The sequence below is a fragment of the Cinclus cinclus genome, chromosome 2, assembly GCF_963662255.1.
Source record: "Cinclus cinclus chromosome 2, bCinCin1.1, whole genome shotgun sequence".
In the NCBI taxonomy this organism is placed as follows: domain Eukaryota; kingdom Metazoa; phylum Chordata; class Aves; order Passeriformes; family Cinclidae; genus Cinclus; species Cinclus cinclus.
This window is the reverse complement of record NC_085047.1, coordinates 28,886,909-28,901,149: the sequence shown is the minus strand read 5'-3', so window position 1 is coordinate 28,901,149 and position 14,241 is coordinate 28,886,909. Positions and strand designations below refer to the sequence as shown.

Sequence of the window (14,241 nt, the reverse complement as noted above, 5' to 3'; positions counted from 1 at the left end):
AGTTCTGAGACATTTGTCCATTTTTTCTTTTTAATTTGAACTAATTCTTAGCAAAATGTATCTTTAAACCAGGTATTTTAAGTATTACTATCCTCCACCCTATGGCTGAAGCATCCCCCTGGGTAATGAAGAAAGAACCAGAGAGTATTGTTCCTCCATATCTTCAGTCAGTGACTCAGGAAGAATCTTATCCTCCTAAGGTATAATTGTTTCAAAACAGTCCTTTCATGTTAAAGCTATAGATGTTTGTCTCTGTGGGGAAATGAAGCTCTAAACAATGTGAATGTTAAATTCAGTTTATTAAGCAGACAGGGCAAAATGTAGGCTGTGTCAGGGAATGTATGGTCCCATTCTTTTAAACTTAGTGAAGGGATATAGCAGTTTTAAGGGGAGTTCATCTTACCGGATTTTTTAGGATAGACAAATTGTTCCCAGGGATCTACTGGCTTTATTGTCTAGGTCTGTGATTCTATAAGGGGAGCACATGCTTTTCATCTGAGACACATTGCCAATAGCTGCAGTTTTCATTAATGTAAGTAGCCTCTTGCTCTTTTTATTTGCTCTTCTCTATCCAGGGGGAGATCACGGGTGCCCCAGCTGGAAGATGTGTTTGGAAGGGTCTCAGCATTGGATCAGCACATTTGTCCATGCCAGGCCCTGTGCGAAAATGTCCCAAAAAACTGAAAATCCGCCAGCTATACCAGTATAAGCCACTCTGTGAAGAACTAAGAGACAAACTGCAGCTTTCCCTCAAGGTAGTTCAACCACATTTATTTATCGTTCCAGTAAGCAATAGAAAACAGACAAGTAGACAAATTGGGTTTGATAAATGTGTAGTACATACCTGAGAAAAAGAAATCTACTATGTTTGAAGAATAATTATTTCATACATAGACAGGTGCTGTTAGTGTTTTTCTGAAAAAATTCAATTGCTTCACTTACCTCTTAGAGAAACCTGAGTTTTCTGAGCAAATGCATGAGATCCAGTCCAGTATACATCACAGACAGTGCTCTAACACAACATTTCTTTGCTGTCAATATTGATACCTGTTACTTGGCTTTTATTTTGCTTAGGATTTGTTTTCCTTCAAAAAGTCTTAAGAATTTAAATCTGTAAAGCTGAACAAGAATTTCTAGCTTATCATAATTCTAGAGTTTACTTGGTCACTGAAACACACTCTGGTCGTGGTCATGTATTTGTTTTCATAAATCAGTGTAGAATATTTCCAGGTTCCAGTCTGAGTTTTGTTACTCTATCCATGTCTGGGAAATAGCTCTGTAGCCTTCTGACAAAGTTTGTGACCATCCCTCATTAGTGACTGGTTCATAGCAGGGAGCAACCTAGACCTCCTTGTGCCAGTGTTTTGAGATGGAGTCCAAAACTGGGCAGCTTTGCCCTTGTCAATGTTGGTGTAAAACATTCATTTATTTAATTCACATTGTGAAGATGCTCTCAGAAGAGATTTTAGAGTCGAAACTCCATTTTTACATAAGCATTAGAGAATAACAAAATATATGTGTCCTCTAATTTATTCATTTAACCTATTTTGATAATGGCATTGCAGACTGAATTCAAAAGTTAACAGCATGTGAAATTTGTGAAAGTAGTAGCATACTGTAGCCAGTTAAATATTTTTTCCCTACATTACATTTCAAAGAAAACATGCTTGCAGTAGAAAAACACTGGCAGCTGTCCAGCCCAGACATGTTTGGGATATGCAAGTCTATCAGTATGAAATGTTAACAGTTGTTCAGTCAATAAATATATAAAAATTATTATTTAATTTGCATACTGTTCTTTCAAAGGCAACACTGTAAAAGTTCTACACCAGAATGGTAAGGGAAGTCTCCCCCTCACCCAGATCTATTGTTGATTTTTAGAGAAAGATGAATGCTGTTTATTATATTGGGAAGGAGGAGCTGCAGTTATTAGCACTGAAAAAACAGTTGCAATAATTGCAAAATTGTGCAGTGAAAATACCCTCATTGCTCATAAATCCATATTTAGTTAATTAATTTTTTTCCAGAATGAAGTATCTTAAATCTTTAGCCACACCTTCTCTTTGTCAGAGCAAAATAATGATCTAAAGAGAATATTATTCTTCCTTTCTCCATCTCCTATAAGATTAAAGAGATATAAACAGGTGAAAAAGAACTAGCACTGGAAACAGATTTTTTTCTGCAAACACATGTGTTAGTAAATTCTGTACTGCAGGTAGCTTTCTGGCAGTGGTGTGTTTAAAACCCTTTTTTTCATCCAACTGATTAAAAGAAATGTGGGAAAAGAAAACTGTTCTTTTCTGTAGCAGCTGGTATTATTATGTCAATATGAATATCTATTTTAAGCCTACATCTGCATCTTTCTTGTTCTTTTTCATTGTTCTACCAGGAATATATAGACAACATCTTAAAGCAGGAAAATGAGCTGGAAGAGATGAATGTGAAAGAACCAAGAACAGAAGAGGAAAAGGAGAATGCTGCAAGTCTCTTTGAACTGATTACAGTGAGAAAAATCAAAATTTTAACTACTTCTTTCAACAAAATCCTTGTATTGCATTGGAAGTGTGAGCCTTGAAACACATTATCCATTAATAAACCAGCAAATGTCAGAGTAGCACAGTGCCAATTCTGGTGTAGATTAATGGTAAAGCAGAGCCACGCTCAGCCTTCAGCTGGTCTGAATTCAGCTGGGAACTGCTGCCATTTGGGGAAGCAATGCTCAAAACAGTTCAAGAGTTTGGCTCTACTGAATGATATGTTCCCAAACACATAGACCAAAATTACTTTCCAGTAATTCACTTTTTTTAATATCCCCCAGCATCAGGATGAAAAGGTTTCCAGTCTGTTGTTATTGCACATGAGAGACTTTTATTTCAACCACAGCCACCTTCATAGTAAGAATTTAAACCCTGCTTTTGGGATAATACAAAAACAGCCTGGAGAAATATTGTTATTACTGCTGAGCAGCTTTTTTTTTTATATAATCTGCAAATTTTCATGGATCATTAGAACGCAAAAAGAAAAAGGAGAGGAATAGGTAATGGGAAAGGTGGGTAAATGGGGGAAGAGGATCACAGCTTTTTCTGGAAAGAGGGACAAAGAAATTTATCTGTTAGTAACTCCATCTGCATCTATCCTCTAGGTAGACATTTATTTACTTTGATGAGACTCAGGTGCTGAATCTCACATGCTGCTGAGATCCAGTGAACTTGTCTAGTGACTAATTATTGTTGATCGTCCTGGCTACAGTCAGCACATTTCGAATTACAGATTTCATATTGTGCACCTGCTGTGATCCAGGAATCAGTGTCACATTGCTCCCAAGTCTCCAATAGCTTTGTTACAACCCAGACTGCCTGGTCACAGGAACTCTGGTTTCCAATTAACTGCTTCAGAGACAGCATGAGAATAAAGGAAACACTTTAGAGCCTCTTAACCCTCATTCACTTTACTGTAAGCCACATGAGATCTCAGTAACAGAGCCTGCAAATTCCTGAATACATTTCCCATTTGACTTGTTGGGAATATAAGTTTAATACAATATAAGTATATCTTGTTCAGGTTTATTTGCAGAAGGATTTGGGTTTGATTAGGAATTAGCTTGGTTGAGCTAATAAAAAGTGACCGTATAAAATACAAAGCTATCTGTGTAGTGGGTCATCAAGAAGGAAACAAATACCTCTTTAGAACAGGGAAATTGTACTTCGTTTTTTTCCCAGCTTATGTTTTCTAACACACTGAAATACCTGACAATGTGACTACAAGAATGGGAGTAACAAGACAGCACTTGTCTACAATATAAATCCTTTGAACAAGATGCTGTTGTTGTGAATTTTATTTCTCATACAGCCACAGTTATTCCTTCTTCATTGCAGTCTTTCCCTGACTGGAAGAAGTCAACTGAAGAGCTCAGTGATAGAGGTAATAAAAAATGAATACCTGTATTTTTAAAATTTAAAGTATCATAATAAGTTTAAAAGCATTGTAATATTTTTAAAGAGGGACTATAAAGGTGAATTCACCTATGTGCTATGTACATCTTCTGTGTGACTTTCACAGGTGATTAGAACTTGTTAGCATCAATGATCCAGCACCTCTGAAAAATAATTCCTGGTTTTATGCATGTGTATTTGACATTTTGACTCACATTTCCACATGCAATGAGTAGGTATAAGAACTGTGACAATACTTGGCTACTTTTATGCAAGTAACAATTTTTCAGACAAGTTTTTCAAAGCAGCTAAGTAAATCATGGTTGTTTATTACACTTCAAAATCTAATCTCACACCATCGTGTGTTGGGGTTACATTCACTTACCTAAGGAAAAAGAGCAATGTATCATGAATTTCTGTTAAAGTTTTCACAAGATGTTAACATTGATTAATGTTTTCAGTATGTACAAATTAAAATCAGGATGTCTGTTTCTTTGTAAAAACCCATAAGCTTTTTCCATAGAAAAATTCTTTACATTCTATCCCATAGTGATGCTCATCTTTAAAGTATTACTTTTCTGCCTATCTTGTCAAGAGTATTTCTACATGTCAACCTCATACAGTGCAAAGTAAACTGAAACTTCTGCAACAAATGCTTGCTGAACAGTTTCCTTTTAAATGAAGATGCAATTTTAATGTAACATTGCTAATGAAGAAGATTGTGAGAAGGAATAGCTCTTTGAAATAGGTAAAAATAGAAAATGCTGAAAACTAAAATCACATTTTATGGCAATAAAAGCTGACCCAAAAGAAAACAACCCCACATTTTGAAGTTTGAACTTATGTAGTTCCCAGAACACTAAAAAATATTGTCCTAGTCTAATAGGATCATATCTCTCAAATACTCACATCTCCTTAATTTTGCCACAGAAAATTGTTTTCAGCCAGGGAAATTTCCTTGGACCCATGATTTAGCTTCAAGGTATAAAGTAAACAACACACTTTATAAAATATGTCAGAGGACAGTGCAACTCTTTAGTAAAGCTCCAGAGCTGGTCACAATATTAAATGTGGAAAGACTGGCAATTCTCCATTATACATATTGAACTAGTAGTTCCTTCCATGAGAATGTTGGTTATGGCTGCTTCACAGCCTCAATTAGGCACAAGCAAGCTTAAGCAAATTAAATGTAATAAGGGTCCCTGAAAACCCACGTTATTTTCTTCAGCTGTAGATAGAGAACTCAGAGCACCCCAGTTAGAAAGTGGCTGAATATCAGCAACTTTTCCTACTCACAGGTATTTGTATCTTGAAAGAATGTAAAGATACATCAGGAAATACAGGGTGGGAGTGTGCACTTGATCCATTTTTTGTCCATTCAATATTGAATTCCATTTCTTACCTGTTTATGTTCTGATCTTGATTTTGGAATTAAGTTCTCTCTGCCCTTTCCCTCACAGTAACAATGACTCTGTTAAGTTTCCATAAGTGGCAGAAAAAAGCATTGCAAATATATCCTTTGATGTTTTTTCTTCATCACTCCTAGCACTGCTTAGCAGAGCATGCCCATTCAGTAACACCCTTCACCTTGCAGCCCGTGTGAGTGAGCTGTATGAGCAGGCAGTGGCTCCTCCTGCCCGGGGTCACACAGAGAAGACAAGCACTGCACAAAAAGAGAAGCAGCAGCAGAGGTAGGACAGAGCAGCGAGGACTGGTGCAAATGTTAATAACACAAAGGGTGAAGCCGAGCACAGAGGGAAGGCACTGTGCTTTACTGACTGTCACTAAGTGTAACTTTTCTTCCCCCTGCCCTGCTTTTCTTGGGCAGGGGTCAGTTACAAAGCATGTAAGCCCTGGCCTTTCAGGCAGTCAGCTTTGCTGTAGTTTTTATTTTGTTTCTTTGCTTTGTTTATTTAGTTTCTTTGCTTACATGGCCTTTCTTCAGCCGACATAAAAAGACCAGGAGAGCAGCTCAGACTTTTTCCACAGGCTTTATTTCTCTGTGAAGGGGTCCGGCAGCAATCTCCATCTACATAGGGCACGACATTTACTTTTATAGGGTTTGGGGGGGAATCAAAATTAAACCAATAGGATACGGGGTTAACACATTTTGACCAACTACATTATCTTTCTTTATTTGGGACAACCAATTATAAAGAATCAAATGTAACCAATAATATTCTAAAAAGATAAGAGGAAGCCTAACTTTTCCTAACATGAGTCATTTCTAGTTAAGTAGTTCTTCTTATCTCAGAGAGAATACCAAGGGGGCCTCACAGGGCTATCTGCAGTGGAATTTTTCTCCTCTACAACTAAGGACCGAGACCTAGATCCCTAGATACATGTGGCAGTGTTTTACTGTCTTGTCCTGTGATTATTTTGTCCCTCGATGCCTCTTTTTCCTTATCTGAAAGATATTTCAAAGCTTGTTGGGAAAGGATTTTGGATGTTTCTTGGATTGAATGATCTAATAAAAATGCAGATATGAGCAAACAATTTTGTGCAAACTGTACAAGTTTGAGTCTGGAGTCACCTGAGGTGTTAACATACTCTAATAAAAAGCATTTTCTTTCCAGGGTTATCTTGTAAATATTTTAGTATTTATAGAAGACTCCTAGTTTTCTCATTCCCACTATTCTCTTTCTTTTTTTCTGGGTGATTCAGTCCAGAAGGAGTAACGTCCAAGTGGCAAAGCAAACTAGAACAGAACAGGTAATAATATTAGTAGGATCAAGTTATTTTATGAGCCAGCTTAATCTTCTTTTGTAAAGAATGTTATTGATTTCACCAGGTCTTGGGTGATAGTCCAATGGCTTGCCTGCAAATAATGGGTATTTTCTGCTCAACAGAAATTGTGAATAAATGGTTTGAGTCTCTTTCTGTTTTTTTCCTGCAAAACCTAACAGTATTACTGTTAACTTACACTCTGCAAAACAAGGCTGAAGTCAGAAGCCCTGTATTGCATTTCTGGCTCTGCCACTAGTGTGGAAAATGCTGATGCTTTAGGTTAAGATTCCGGTATTGCACAAATAAAAGCTTTTTCAAATAGAATCCCAGACACATCTCACATGGTGGTGCTTCAAAGCTTCTCTAGGCAAAACTGTCTCAGCTCTCTCAACCTCTCCTCACATGAAAGGTCTTCCAAACCCTTAATCATCTTTGTGGTCCTTTTGTGTACCAGACCCCTCAAAAGTGGACACAGCACTCCTGTGAGGCTTTCCATATTGCTTCTTAATTACATTCTGACTTCCATGGGAGAAAAAAGCCTTTTAGAGTTTCACAGATACATTTTAATATAGCATTTCACAGTGTTTTGGATCCTATTTTAAAAAGTACTTCAAATATATAAATCTGAGCAGCCAGCACCCAAGAACATAATGTGCAATTCTGGCTCTGAAAGCAGTGTTAAAACTCTCAGTATGATTAGGAGTGATCATTTCATAGCTGATATTAGACCCTGCAAATCAGTGAAACTCTAGTAGTGTAAAACTGGGCTAAATCAAGCTGAAAACATGACTGATCTTTACTCTCGTCAACCTTACCTTCAGAAGTTTGAACAGCTTCTTCTGTATCCACAGAGCCATAAAGTCTTTCTATGGTAAAATAGGGAAAGTAGATGAGTTTAGTGTTCAAAATTTTAGCAATGCATCTGGAATACTAATTCTTAGCTTGAAGTATTTGTTGGAAGGTTGGAAAGACACCAGTGGCAGTCTCAGACATGTTTCATGAGGTTTAGAGAAATGGAGTGTATTGTGAGGAGGAACTCTTCATAGCAGGCAATTCATTGTCCACATGCATTCTGATCAGACCAATCAATTCTTAATCCACCTCTAAGAAAATTGCCAATTACAAGAATATTACTTCATGTGATGAACCAGGGAAAAAAATGCCACTTGCCTTCACCAAATCCATTTCTTGATGCATAATACTGAAAAACAGGGTGAACTCAGTTATAATGGTTTTTTTCTTTCTTTTCATTACCAACAATGTGAAAAACATCTCTAGGAAAGAATTGGATGAACAGAAGACTACATTTATGGCAATAAAAAACAGAATATTTGGTCCATATTTTGAATCTGAATTCAGCAAGGACTTTTTCCAAGAAAAGGTAATGCAACTGAAAATTGGTTTAAGTTTTGTTAGGCCAGCTAGTATCTCCCATACTCCCAAAGACAATTTTGGGTTCATATCTCAGCCTCTATCTCAACAAACCGTTATAAAGGACAGCTGTGGCAGAATTAATACTGGGAATTATATGCCCTTGTAAAGGAAATCCTATCTTGAAGATGGTATATATTCACTGAGTGCAAACTCTATAAAATTCCTTACATAAACTCTGGAGAGAGCCTGATTCAGAGCAAAGCTCAACCTCAGTTTTTTACTTATCCCTCAAACCCCTCTCCTTGCTTATTAGAAAGAGAATAAGTAAAACAAACATTCCTTATTTAGAGGTGATCTTGGGGACTTTCCTACTGTAATCTCACCTGGTAAATGCTGTAAGTGCATAAAGCCTAGTCAGGAATGTAGATTGCAATCAGATATAACTATTTGTATCTCTTTTATAGTCACTACTTTGGTTCTGCTTATTTGTTTCCTTTGCATTCCTCTTTTTTTTTTTTTTTTCCTTTATTTTTTTTGCAAGGGGAGTCTGCTGGCTGGTTTTCCTAGGTGTTTAGTTGGGAAACCTAAGACCTCTTCCTTTTCTCTAGTTTCCTGACTTGGAAGCAATGTCTAAGGAACTTCCTCCACTTCAAAAAGAAGAAAGCGTGACTTCCCCTCTGTGGATGTTAAGAGAAGCCAGTGGAGGTAATCTTCTGTCTGGCATTGGGTTTGTAACTTCTTCAGGAGGAAGAAGCCCTTGCAGACACCACTGAATGTGGAAGAACCATCAGCTTTGGATGCTAAGCTGAAGAATTAGGCTATGAATGAGGAGTGGATAGATGAAAAATGCTCAAGAAAATCTTGAAATAAATTACAGTTAGGGGTAGATGAGCAAGAACCAAGGAGGCTAAGTTTAGAAAATAACTACTATGACTGCAGGAAAAATATGGGAGATTGATTTCTGAAACTCAGTGGTAAAAGAATTGAAATTGATGCAAAAGCAATATGGAATAGGAAACATGCAGGCTAAGGATACACTGGAGGATATAGAAGGAAAGCAGTGACTCCATGATGGGAAGCAGTGAAAGAGGGAATCATTATCTTAGGCTTGAGCTTTTCAGAACTGAGAGGAATACTTCAGTTCTGTTTAAAAAGCAGCCCTGACAAGTTACTGAGATCATACAGCAAGATTAAAAGTAATACACAGCAAAGATTTATATCAGGAAAACAGTCCTCTGTGAGGCTTTATCAGACCCCCACTAATTCCCATACATCCTCATTTTCAATGACCATAAGACCTGTGCTGGACTGTCTTTTAGTGCTTTATGGCTTATAGTTCAGTCAGCCAGAGAACAAGAAATGAAAAACAGGCATTTTTGAGATCCCTGTAGCCCAGTAGAGCAAAATGCCACATGCAGAATTTTCCCAGCCTCTCATGGTTACATAGACAGCTTTCCAAGATTGTCTAAATTAAAGTGCCAAAGACTGATTTTGTTTCACATGTTTATGAAAATGATGGTGGTCATGAAAAACACATGACTCAGTATACCATTATTTTTCCTTTAGCAGCTGAATTTAATACTACAAGTGATTCATCACTTTCATCTGACCTTCCGCTGCAGGATCCTTCCAAACAAGATGATGATTCCAGCAGCATAACAGGTACAACAGCACAACAGGGCCTTCCAGAATGTAGTTGGAGCAGCTTGGTATCTTTTAAAAACTTTTGACACAACATTTGCAATACAAATTTTAATCCACCTGCCACTTTTTCATGCTTTTGGAAATTTTTCCCTTTCAGACCTAAACACCGCAGCAAGAACAGAAGAGACACCCTTTCAGCATAAAGTTCCAAGTCTCATGGTGGATGTTACAGGACAGTCAAGAAAAGAAAAAGTAATATTACCATTATACCTTCAGGGAAAAATACCAAACACCATACCAAATAAAAAGGTAAATCTTTCTTGTCAATATCCATATCCTCTGAGTCATCTCTTTTCCATAAAATCTTCACGCTGGAGCAATACTGGAAGGTGTTTTGAATCTGTTTACTGTATCATGGCTGTTACACTTTATTTATGTTTACTGACAATTCTAGAAGTACCTTTCCTTTCAACTGCTAGGAAAAACTCATTCTGCATCAGGCACCTATATGAAAGCTGTGTTTCTAAAGAGCAGAGCTTTCCCCATTTTCCCTGAGAAACCTCAATGGCTTAATACATCTGAAAAATCAAACCACTGTAATTTTTTGGACAGTGCTGTTTCAGGTTTTACTCAAATTAGGATGTCTATTTTGTAATTCTTTGGGGTGAGTGGACAGATGTCAAATATATGTTAAGTAATTCTCTACCTGACTTAATGGCCACCAACTTTATTTTTGTCTCATATTTTGCCTGCAAAGATAGAAGATCCTGCCTCAGGAAAGCTCAGCACATCTTCTCCCGCAACAAGACAGGATCTTAACAGCTTCCATCTCATCCCACCCAGTGTGACATTTGGAGTGCTAAAGGAAGGCTGTACCTATGCCACCACTGTAATCATGAAGAATGTTGGTGTGAACTTCTCAAGGTTAGTCTGAATTCTTAGTACCCTGGTTTTTATCTCCAAATAGATCCTGACAAAAATTAAGTACAGTTTCTCTGGAGCCACCACTCCAGAGAAAGTGCAGGAATTCTGACAGCCAGTCTGCCAGAGCTTTCCATAAGATGGAGCCATATCCTAGGAATGCTTCTTCTACTGTCTTGCTTTTAACAGCTTCTGGTGCAAGGCCGTGCTGGTAAACTGTTCTTCAGGGGGAATGACATCTACAGGATCAGTTCCAGAGTAATGTAAAAGTCGTATCTGGTCTAATGATCTTTAAAAATCTGAACAGTATGAAGTTGCATTCACAAAAGGACTTTATCTCAGATGTGAAACAATCAGTAAGAAACGAGGAAGCAAAACTTCTGCTTTAGTTGGTACCATTTAATTAGAGATTATTTGCTCAAAATCCATACCAGTATCATGCCTTCTGCAATAGAATTACATCAAAGGACATTAAATAAAGATTGTTATGGACTTTTGGGTCTGTAATACACAGGTGTCTGCCAAGAAGCTGTTTGTACTTCAGCTTCCTTTGAACATGCAGGTTTAAAATGCTGCTGTTTAACATTCTGTTGTGTTAACAAGCTCTTTGAAGGCTTACTTTGGCCCATTCACCTGCTCCTTTGGAGTTTTTTCTGTTAGAAACCTGAGCCTTGGCGAGAAGCCCAGGAATACTGCTGTAATCCAACTTGGATGTTATAATGCAAAGGATGAACTAAGAAGTTCTGCTGTCATTTAAAAAAGCAGAGGAAGAGCAGGCAGCCTGCTAGATGTGATTTCTCCTGCCTGAAACAGTTTCTGGCAAACTGATTCTCTTCTCTTTCTGACAGGTTTCGGGTGAAGCAGCCACCTCCACACACAGGACTGAGAGTGATGTACACACCAGGACCTGTAGGTTACACAGGAGAGCTTTTGGGGTTTTTTTCTAGATTCAGCTGGCACTCAGGCTAGCTAGGGCACCTTTCTGGGACAGCAGCTGTCTGGGAATAGAGCTGCCAGGGTATACAGTTTTGTTTAAAGTTATTTGAAGTGATGCTGTCTTCCACCTTTGGCTAAGCACCTCGTGGACTCAAGTCTCAGTTTGTGCCAGAATGCAGAGGGATAAACTAAAGTTCAGTGGAATGCAGCAGGTCAAGCAGTGAGTCAGAGAGCTTTTTCAAAGCAAACAGGATTACTCTACCACTGCCTCTGAGTTTTCCCTTCTGCTTAGGGTGATTGTTCTATATGCTCTGTCTTATGCCTAGACTTAACTTCCTGCCCTGATACCTTCAGGATCTGAAATTTAAGTAAACTATTGCCTCAATCCTTTCTTCTCCTCCTTCTGTTTTCCACCCAAAAGTTTTTAGCTAGCAAAGCACATTAAATTATCCCATTAAGTAGGAAGCTTTTATGCTTTCTGCCTTTGTTCAGCCTCTCTTTTCACCTGCATGTTATCTCTGAATAAATAGTGCTGGTACAGAGCCTTAGCCACAACTCAGTACTTAAAAATCATAGTATAGTGTGTGTCAGAAGAAATCTTTAAAGGCCCCAGTTGAGAGAGAAGGATGGTGTAGGGGACTGTGTCAAAGGCCCTGCAGAAATCCATCTAGACAGCCAGAATAATTTCCATTCTCTTATTTTCTCCTCACATCTGCCCCTTTTGCACCTCCTCCTACCTTTATGTTCTTTTTAGAACAGAATATTTTATTTCATTTGGAAGGGACATGCAATGGCCCTCTAGTCCAACTGCTTGACCACTTCAGGGCTAGCCAGAAGTTAAAACATAGTATTAAGGATGCTGTCCAACAAATGCCTCTAACACTGACAGGCTTGCGGCATCAACCACCAGCTCCAAGGACTGCTGGAGGGGACCATGTATGAAATTTGCACCTTACCTGTGAGTCATTCTCTGTGTCTCCTAGGTGGCAGCGGGCTTGCAGATTGAACTGGAGATAGAGATTTTTGCCATGCTAATTGGAGGGAAAGACACTGGTGGCCTTGAAGAAGTTTCCCATAATATTGAAATATTAACAGAAACTGAAACTCTTCTCTTGCCTGTGAAAGCAAATATCCTTTGTTGTCTTATTTCTCACATGCACCTCATAGCATCAACCTTGGGGATCATCTTCCTATTGGGAGCCTCAAGCATTGTTTCCAGTGCAGGCTGTTGCAGTAGCAAGCTTTATTGTCCTTTTCAGAAATACACAAATGGGTGTTTTCAAAAGCACAACTAATGAGCAATTTAAGATTCTGATGCCAAACACATTTTACATCAGAATAACATGGTCTGAGAAGCAAGGAAAGGAAGAACAGCAACTCAGAAAGATGTTGCTTTTAAAAATGAATTAAAATAATAGGAACTCTTTCCCACCACCCCTCATGAAAATACTTCATTACATTTTTGAATCTGTAGTAGCATCTGGTGGTACGACCTCATGAACAACAAAATGATGTATTGTCCTGATACTAAACAGACGAATGGGAAAATCCCTGCAGCAGCAAAGATGCAAGCACAGAAGCACATGAATGCTGTCAGAAATGAGCCTGTGTGGGTTCAGTGGGCTTTTCAGTTGTTTAACTGATGACAGCAGTACAGTAAAAGAAAAGAGCCAAGTCAATAGCTATTATTGCTATTTCCCTTGTGCTCCAGGTGAAGTTCCACTTGACATTTAATCAAATTTACACTTAGAAGTCTGGGAGAAGGAGTCCTCTGGAAACCTATAAAAGAAATAACAAGGCAAGCTACATCCGAACATGCCAGAAACTTCATTCACAGTAAGGACCACCCTTACCAAAGAAAGAACTTCAGGATTCTCTGAGTCTGACCAGAGTAATAGCTAACAGCAACTCCTCTGAGGCTTTATATGCCCTGGATGGGATGTTGAAACTCCCCAAATTTACTTTACATTGACCCAAAGAAACCTTTCATGCCTATAATCGCAGAGCTGAGCTAGACAGAACTAGTGGCATAGCAGCAAAACCAGCTGTTACTCTGTTCCCACTCCTGCAGTCCTCAGACACAGTTGTAGACCAGCCTCCAAAACATGTGCCCTTCTCCCATATTTTACCCATTCCTTTAATCTTTGAGTTGAAAGCACTAGTCCGGATTCAAGGTGTTTTACAACCTTTCTTCCAGAATTCATTCCTACCTCCACACATTATTTTACTTAAAGGTACCTTAGATCCTTAACATGGTATTCCACCTGTGTTATCCAGTGACGTTTATGAGTGCCGCCCAGAAGGATACCCCCAGGGAGGGATGGCAGCAGCAGTTCAGGCAGTTCCTACAAGTCCTAAGCCACGGTTACGGATTATGCTCCCACGAAAGCCTTGCAGTTAGCGTGAGTACGGGAGGCAGTGACACCAGCTGTAAATTAAAAGTGCAGTTGTTTTACCTACTCTTCACTTCATCAGCAGCATCCTGAACAAAGCTCATGCAAATGATGCACCTATCACAATGACTTGGTAACTGTGACAAGAGAAGGGAAACACTGGATGAGATTAACCAAAGTACTCACTACAAGGGAACTGCAGGTTATAACGACTGCTCAGCTCGGCAGAGGCACTCACAGCAGAGCCTCCTCAATCCTGTCCCAAATCCTTCACTTACTCTCTCCACATTAAACAAGTCCTTGAGCCTCCTGGC

At 38.6% G+C, this 14,241-nt stretch overlaps 1 protein-coding gene across 1 annotated transcript in view; it reads left to right on the top strand.

Moving 5' to 3' along the window:
- Positions 1–13,935, top strand: part of SPAG17 (sperm associated antigen 17) — an 89,918-nt gene extending 75,983 nt beyond the window's left edge. Inside the window, exons 34-47 of the mRNA XM_062513144.1 lie at positions 73–200; positions 576–755; positions 2,390–2,503; positions 3,876–3,921; positions 5,527–5,623; positions 6,597–6,644; positions 7,938–8,040; positions 8,642–8,738; positions 9,600–9,695; positions 9,835–9,986; positions 10,435–10,601; positions 11,447–11,507; positions 12,518–12,662; positions 13,799–13,935. Of these exons, the coding sequence (XP_062369128.1) occupies positions 73–200; positions 576–755; positions 2,390–2,503; positions 3,876–3,921; positions 5,527–5,623; positions 6,597–6,644; positions 7,938–8,040; positions 8,642–8,738; positions 9,600–9,695; positions 9,835–9,986; positions 10,435–10,601; positions 11,447–11,507; positions 12,518–12,662; positions 13,799–13,935 (1,571 nt within the window). The remainder of the gene's footprint in view (positions 1–72; positions 201–575; positions 756–2,389; positions 2,504–3,875; positions 3,922–5,526; positions 5,624–6,596; positions 6,645–7,937; positions 8,041–8,641; positions 8,739–9,599; positions 9,696–9,834; positions 9,987–10,434; positions 10,602–11,446; positions 11,508–12,517; positions 12,663–13,798) is intronic.
- Positions 13,936–14,241: the final 306 nt, after the last annotated feature.